At 37.2% G+C, this 8,569-nt stretch overlaps 1 protein-coding gene across 3 annotated transcripts in view; it reads right to left on the bottom strand.

Annotated features, from left to right (window-relative positions):
* Positions 1-8,569, bottom strand: part of PLCB4 (phospholipase C beta 4) — a 393,600-nt gene that overhangs the window by 36,323 nt on the left and 348,708 nt on the right. For all 3 annotated transcript variants that reach the window (XM_011370137.1, XM_011370146.1, XM_011370152.1), the window contains 2 exons: positions 4,737-4,825; positions 3,856-4,006 (listed from right to left, as the gene is read on the bottom strand). In XM_011370137.1, coding sequence (XP_011368439.1) covers positions 3,856-4,006; positions 4,737-4,825 — 240 coding nt within the window. The remainder of the gene's footprint in view (positions 1-3,855; positions 4,007-4,736; positions 4,826-8,569) is intronic.

The raw sequence follows: 8,569 nt of genomic DNA, 5'->3' as shown, positions 1-8,569 counted from the left end.
TGAACCCAAACATGTGAGTGAGTACAGCCAAGATCTGCAGTGTTGCCTATTTAACTCACTGGTACCAACCCAGCCATGACCAGAAAAAAATCACCCAGATAACCTCATGAGTAATAATAAATTTTTACTTTTTTTAAGTCACTGAGTTTTGGAGTTGCTTGTTACACAGCAATAGTCAACTGATACCATCCCTTATCTCTTAGACTGTCCAATCTCTGTGGTCCCACACCATACACATTATGATAACTTCAGGCTTGGGTCTTCCTAAGCTCTTCTTTATCAAAATCTATTGCTTAAACTCTGGGCACTGCTGAACAAGTAATGAGATCAAGCTACATGGACTTAATTCATACTACCAATCCTCACTTGCCTGTGCACTCTGTGGCAGACCTTCTCATTTCCTATGGATTGTTCTATTCCAGTCAGGGGCTATTCCAAAGATTTTCCATATTCCTATTCTTCAGTTCTGCCTCTATCTTCTTTAGCAGAAGGCCACCTATCTAACTTTTTAGATCAGATGGACTCTACCTGTGTTACACTGTAAAAATGGCCAAGATTTTTTTCCCCTCTCATGAAGAGGTGGAGTCAGTTTGTCTACCCTCTTGAATAAGGATTATTGGTCAACAGGACACTAGCGGAAGCTGGAAAACGATTGCTCTTGACACTCCAGAGAACTGTATGATAGACTGTTTAGGCTGCTGGATGATGTGAGACAACTTAATAACTGATAGACATGAGAGTAAGGACATCCCATATCTAGCTTCTCGTTCAATCCACCAGCCAATCGCAGATGCATGAGCAAGACACCTACATAGATATCAGCCAAACCAGCTCAGACCAACCAACCCAATGAAACATGACCTCAATAAATGGCAGTTATTTTAAGCCACTAAAACTTGAAGTCATGTGTCATGCAGCATATGCTAACTGATACACCTTCTGTCAGAGTTCTTCCCTTCCACGCTGAAATTTCTCTCATCCTTCTTATTGGCCCAGACAGAATATCTCTCCTCCCTCCTTATGCAGCACAATTGCTCCTTTTCTCTTACGTCAGCTCTTCCTCAGAGCCTTGTTTCAATACACCCTCTCTTGCATTTTCCTTCTCTTTCATTGGTTCCAACCAACATGCTACTGTCCTCCATAACAACCATTTTACGTCTTAAATCATCAAATTTTTCTAACCTGGTTTCCACCTTCACCATTAAAGCATATCTAATTCAACATTAATTCTGCAGCCTTAACTTTTCTGGACTATCTACATTACCGTCCCCAAACTCATTCTTCCTATAACACAGATCTCTTTTTTTTTTTTTTCCATTCATTTTACCTTTCCAAGCATTCTCATATTCATTCATTCCTCTGCACCCCCAATCCACCCGTCTTTCCTTCCTCATCTTGACATTCCATGTTTCTGCCCAGATGTATCATCAACAGCTTGAACTCAATGATATCTAGGACTGGAATCACCTTACCAAAAGCAGTTCCGCCTCTTGACTTTTCTACTTCTCTCAATGGCACCATCTATCTGTGACCTGTCCTTAAAGTCTCAGAATTACCACTGAGCCTCATCCTCCCTAAGGCCTAATAAGTTACCAAATTATTTCTATTTTTTCTTTCTTCCTTCTTTCCCCCTAACTGCTTCCAGCTTAATCCAGGCCCTCCTTGCCACTTGTATGGGTCTTTCATTAATTAGTCATTTGCTTCCTAAGAAAAGAGACTGTTAGATCTTTACTAGGCATGGCTCCAGGGACACATTGATGAAGGAGGTATGACCTTGCCTGCACTAATCCCTTTCTCTGGTCATTATCACATTACATAAATATAATGTAAATATGTGATAAGTGTTATAATAGCAGCATGAACACCATAATTCTTAACTGGCCCTTAGCATCTATCTCCCCCTTTCAATGAGTTCTTCTTCCAAGACTATATTAATCTCCTTAAAATATTCCTTTGATTGTCATTCTCCATTGCCTTTCCAGGGTGGTCCTAGAACCCTTTCCAGACTGGAAAAATTGAACCACTCATCACTACTGATCAGCACTTTCCCTGATCCATTTTCCTACATCTAGGTTGCTTCCTATGTTGCTTCTTCCTAGGCTGCCTTCTCTTGCTTCCTCTGCCTTCTCTTCCTGTTTAAGTCAGATCTATGTTTCAAGGCCAAGCTCAGGTGGGGTCTCATTATAAGTCTTCTCTGAGACCCTTGCTGGAAGGGATTCCCTCTTTCCTCCTGTTTCTGAGGGTTCAACCTTCACTGACCACTGCCTGGGCTGGATGTTATGTGGGGTTCTGCTCTATTTCGCTCTTCTGACCATATGAGGTCCCTGAAGCTGTGAAGGCATTTCTCATACAACTTAATACTGTCACTTAGAGAAGGGTCTCAAGTCTCCTGAATAAAAGGCCCAAGTGAAACAGCACATAGATTCTCTTTCTCAAGGCGTCTGTTGAGGAGACGAGTGGAAGTGAGAGCTGCTTGGCTCCTTCAAATGAGCCTTTTTTGGAACCAGGGATGAGGCACTTCCAAATGCAGACATGTCCCCTTCTAGTACTGGGATCACCTTGTCCTCTGTAAGCTGGTCACACTGTACTGTCTTTCAAGCCACTTAACTCACTATAATTATAAATGTTCTTTTACTAGTAGGTGTGATACAAGAGCTTTTACTAAAAAAAACTTTCCATTTTCCACCGTCTTTCTCTCTCTGAGTGGCTAATGGCAATAACGACCAGTGCTGGTATGGAATACCCAAAGCCTGTATCATTACCTTATTCCATGTTCTTTCCAGGGAAGAACAGAAAAACAGCTGCAGGCTAAGTACAATTTGGGCTACTTTTGTGCAATCCCATTTTGTAATTTGTTTCACAAAGCCCAATGCATACTTAGTTTCCTGCTAAATTACTAGGTTGCTTTGGTTTGGGAAATCCTGTAGTTTCTTACCTTAAACTGCAGCACTGTGGGTACTTAAACGTACAAACAACTTGATTGCTTTACACCACGGACAGTGAATTCACATATAAATGGGAAATATATATCTATTATATCTATATATATCTACACACACACACACACATACACACACTGAGTAAAACATCAGTAGGAAAAAGAGAAATTCTAATTAAAATAGAAGAGTGAGTTTAGTAAATAGTTCATGGTCAAGAAGGATACTTAAAGTATTTAATTACCAGTATGGGATAGGCACCATCCAATCAGAGTAGATATCTGGCCACAAAGAATGGAAGTCAACTTTAAATAAAAAGTCGGTACAGCTGTTCCCCTACATACCAGCTGAATGTTAGCACATGGGAAACATAATTCTTTCTGATGAGACCTCTTATGATCTTTTCTTTCATCCACAGGTAATTGGTCTTCAAACGCCCATCTGCTAATTTTACAAATAAATAATCATGGATGCTAAATATCTACCAGTTAGGGAAACTGTCAATCAGGAAATCTAGAAATGTCTGAACAATCATGATTCTGTTGGTTCTTGAGCCCACTGCCTGTCCAGATAAATGTCTATGGTAGTAGGTGGAAGAGAGTGGGGAGGAGTTAGTGAAGTTCCCAGTGTGGAAGTTCTTTCCAAAAAGGACACTGAATTTAAACATTTTCTAAACTACGGCTATTGTACCCAGTATAACTAAGATGCAGGGGATCTACTAGAAAAAAACATCAATCCCGACTCCCTGTGAAATGGGGAAATTAAGCAGTTTGTCCAAGCCATAAGAAAACATGGATCTTCAGTTTTATGTGGCAATGAAAATTGCAAATTAACAATTCTAAATATCTTTATAAAAGACTCTTTACAAAGATTCTAAAATTGCCATAATAGATAAGGAACCCAAAGAACTGTCCTTTACCTTTTTTGGCTTCCATGCCAGACGCCAGGGCGGCTGTGGTGGTTGGTCTGAGCTCAGAGCTGCTCTGTGGGGTCACATTTGCTTTGGCAGTGTTGGCCTTTCCTTTCTTGTCATTCTTAGAAGTGTCACTGGGCACATCAGCTATGTCACTCTGGAACAGAAATGTTAACATTAACCCAAGTGAATGCCTGCCATCTTGAGTTCAACTGTCTTGCACCTTCTCTATTTTAATAAATCAAGTCTGTACCACTCAACTTCTTTTCAACTCTCTTAACAGATCTTTTCCCGGCAGGAGGGCACATTATAAGGTTTCCTCAGGCTTAAGGCAAAGGATGACGCCAAGAAAAGATCCAATTCCTTTACAAGAGGAGTGTACCTTCTCTTTCTAGCTACTGGAGAGACTGCTGCTTCCAGTTCAAACTGAGAAGTATGGTAAAGGAAGCTTTAGAAACAAACAACAGAAGTGTGCACTGAAATGGGAGGCTGGATGCAAGATCGGTAAAAATAAAAAAATAAAAATACATGTCAATTTCATTAATTTATTGAATTGGGTCGGCTGGTATTTCAGTATATCACAAAAGTTTTCTGTACTTTAAACATTCCTAAAAGCACCATGGATGTTTTTCATTTTGTTTCTAATGGGGCAAGGGTCCCCAGAATTAAGCCACAGTAATGTACTGGGTTTTTCAGATAGTGGTCACATTGTATTAAATATGGCACATTCTCACTGATCCTTGAAACTATTTTGTTGAATTAATAAGTATGATTTCAAAAAACTTTGTTGAACTTGTTATATTAATTTATTTGTTTGCTCTAGGAATCACTGTTTAACAACTAAACTTCCCTTACTTGGCTGTCTTTAATTGACTACTGCTACTTACGGTTTCAATGCCCATAGCTCTCATTTGGTCCGCCCTCTTTTCCGTAATTGAAAGAAACTTCTTTGGATCTGATAAAGCATCCACAATATCTGGGGAGGAAAAATTCTTTGTTTTATTGAAAACATCCAAGAAAATTCAGCTAATATACTATTCAGAACCCTGGACCACCATTCTACTCTGTAAGTTCCTTCTCGTAGGACATAAGACAAGTTCGGAAAGCAGTTCTAGTTGCAGAAAACAAGAAATAAGTAGGCTAGGATCAAAAGCCAGTTGGTTTCTCTTATTTTCTCTTTGATTTTTCCCCGAATAAAGAAGACACTGTGGCAGAGCAAGCCAAGTAAATTGCCTTGGGTTCCTGACTGTTTACTTGTGTGACCTCAAGTACGTTGATTATAACTCCAGCCTCAGTTTCCTCATCTTAAAATTAGAACTGATAACACTCACCCTGCAGGGGTACTTGGAGAATTCGACAAGATGATGAATGTCAAAAGTACTTGAAGCATATTAGATGCCACCAGCACTAAGTCCGATTTTTATATACAGAAGGCTAATGCATATTTAAAGCCAAATTTGCCCCATGGTAGATAAACTAAAATATTTCTCCAGTGTTTTCTCAGCTATAATTTGTACTTAAAAATAGTAAAATTCCATCTTTTATATAACATCATTTGAAGAGTTCCAAGTACTTTGAAACAGGATTTCATATAATTTGGCATAATTTACCAATACTATAGAAGGAATCGTTGTTATTACCTTAAAACAGTAGTTTACGAATTTTAAAAACTGCGTTGATCTGTTTCTGCCTAGCAGAATTACATTCGTAATTACATTCACAAGGTAATTTTTCTCAGTCTAAAATTTTTTGCTTTTATAATAGAAAATAATACGTGCACATGAAAAACATTCAAATATAAAAAATGAAAAGTAAAAATCTCCTCTCCTGCCAATTCTACACTCTGTTAACTAGTGTTACCCATTTCTTGTATCCTTATATTTTTAAAAACTCTAAATAGTTCTCTCCACCTATTTTTTTATTGTTTAATTTTACATACTTTGGAAACACTTTCACATCAGCAACATGGATCTACTACATTATTTTTAAGAGATGCTTATTTATTTCATTTTCTGAGTGGCTATGATATCTTTAACCAGTTCCTTATTGATAGACTTTCCCATTACTTCTAGTTCTTGCTCTAGAACTCCCTGCTATTTTACACAGTGTTGTAGTGAATATCTATGAATATCTCACAGAAGACCTCTGCATATGTCCATAGGATAAATTCCTAGAAGTCAGAATGATGGGTAAAGGCATATGTCCTTTTGGTAATTATTACCAAATTGCCTTCCACCGAAGCAATAGCAATGTATTCTCCTACCAGTGGTATATATAAAGATTTGATTCTAGTTATCGCTCCAGTCCCTCAGAATTCTTTGTCTTATAATGGGGAATGTGGACAAATTAGCCCTTAAATAATGCTTAGGAAAAACCATAGAGAATTATTTTTCAGAAGTTAATATTCTAGGAATGTACTTACATAATTTAACTCCTTATTATGAAAATTTGTAAACATACACAAAAGTAAAACAATTTCCTATATGCTGATGATGAAGACCCAACAATTATAGAGTCTGCCAACATTTCCTTTATCTATCTTCCTCTTTTTCTCTCTCTCTTCTCTCTGCTGAAATATTCGAAGGCAAATTCTAGACATCATATTTCATTCTTAATTACTTCTCTGTGCATTTCTAAAAAAGAAGGGCATTTTCTTTCAGAACTAACTGTATCAGTTTTATATCCAACAAAACTGGCAGTAATTCCTTACTATGATACATAGTACATGTTGGTATTTCCTTTTTTACAATTAGCTTGTTTGAATCAAGAAACAAAATCTGTATTATGTCTCTGAAAACTATTTTAAAATAGTTCCTTCTACTATTTATTTATTTATTTATAATGCACAGACTTGTTGAAGAGACAGATCAGGAGTCCTGTAAAATGTATCACGTTCTGATTCTCCATGTTTCTTGTTGAATTATTTAATTCTAAGGCTTCACTTTCTCTTTTTGTAAGAATACAGCATAGGAGGTGCTGTGACTTCATACCTGTCACATGGAAGCAGACAAAGCCTAGTGGTCCCACTTGTCGTGGTGCTACACTCACTGAGCGGGCTCAAGACTTTTAGCCCATTTGTGTCTGTCTTCTAAATCCCTCCTCCTTTCACTTGTCCACATTGTTATGGGACAAAATGAAACTTAAACTGTGCATACTAAACTCTCCTGCTCTTCCCTGGAGGCCTCCAACTGCCGGCCCACATTGTACTCACTCTGCCTCTGCTTCCAACTGGTACATTTCAGTGAGTGACCCACAGGGTTGGCTAGTTAGGAAACAAATACTTGTTTACCTTTAATAATATACAATCATTTGGGGGGCCTGAAGAGAATATATGACATTTCCTTCCAGTAGGGAAAATTAGATAATTTTTTAATCACTTAAAGCCAATATAAAATCAATAAAGCAAGACATTAAAGAATGAAATGATCCTTGTACTACATGCTTGAAACTAATAAAATAAATTAAAAAAAACAATGAAATGATCCATAATCATTCCATCCTAAGCTTTCATTCTTATATATTTTTATGTAATTTTTTCTATATGAATACATATTTTTCATGTTTACTTAAAATTATATTACCTGCTTTTAAAATTCATTAGTAGGTTATATTAGGTTATATCTATATAGTTCTGAAAATTATTTTTAGTGAGTGGCTAATGTTCCACTGAGTCTTGTACCTAACTATTCCCCACTGCTAGATATGTAGATGGACTTTCGATTTTTCTATAAAAAATGAATTCGCAAGACATATCTTAGTGTGAAAAATGATTTCTTCATTACTTTCTTTTATCAGAAAATTAGCTGTTCGATTACATAATATAGCAAACTATATGCCTAAAGAGCATTCCTAACAAAATTTGTTCCTGATAAGCTTTAAAGTAGTTTTGGAAGAATGATTAATGGAAAAAATCAGTACTGAGAAAAAGTATAATTAAGAGGTTGCGGTGGGTTGAATAGTGCCCTCCAAAACTTATGTTTCCCTGGAAACTCAGGATGTGACCTTATTTATAAATACTTCATTTTTAGGTATAGGACATATAATTTTGCCATGTGACAGCAGGTGCACATTCTGCAGCTGGAGTCATAGATCAATGCAGAGGGTAAACACTGCATATCTGGGACAAGTCCACCAAAATTATTCGGCCAAGGGAAAACAGGCTCAGGTTAGGGAGCCAAGGCCTGTCCTCATATCTTTTAGATAACTTTTCTATTATAACCCAGTTTTTCCTTTGTCCAGAGGCATATAAACATTATTTTTAAATATATACTTTGTATACACACACACAAATCAGTTTCCATATTTGATATGCAGTATATATATCAAATATGGAAACTAATTTTTAATAACCACATGTAAAATAATGCATAGCCAGAGAATGAGAAGCTATATCTCAAATATCTCATACCTTTATATACTTAGTATAACTCTATTTGAAAATGTTATTTATTTTTTCCTTGCCTCAGCCCACGAAAAAAGGTTTCAGGAAAGAGTTAAATAAATCCGGCATATTCTTGGCCAAAGTTCTGTGTATTCAAGTAAATGTGGCATCTTCCTTTGGTGACAATCTGACATTTTGTGGGGCTTTTCCCCTGATACTGGGGGGCCACTGTGGCCGGCTATATCCCATGTTGATCAGCATTCCACAAGACAAACCACCGTGGCAAGAATGAATTTTAAATGCCGATAACACTGACTAGTGTGTGAATAAGTCTGTCCA

This window comes from Pteropus vampyrus, unplaced genomic scaffold (genome assembly GCF_000151845.1).
Source record: "Pteropus vampyrus isolate Shadow unplaced genomic scaffold, Pvam_2.0 Scaffold7, whole genome shotgun sequence".
NCBI classification, from domain to species: domain Eukaryota; kingdom Metazoa; phylum Chordata; class Mammalia; order Chiroptera; family Pteropodidae; genus Pteropus; species Pteropus vampyrus.
Note: the sequence above shows the minus strand (reverse complement) of the source record. Positions and strands in the feature narration are given on the sequence as shown.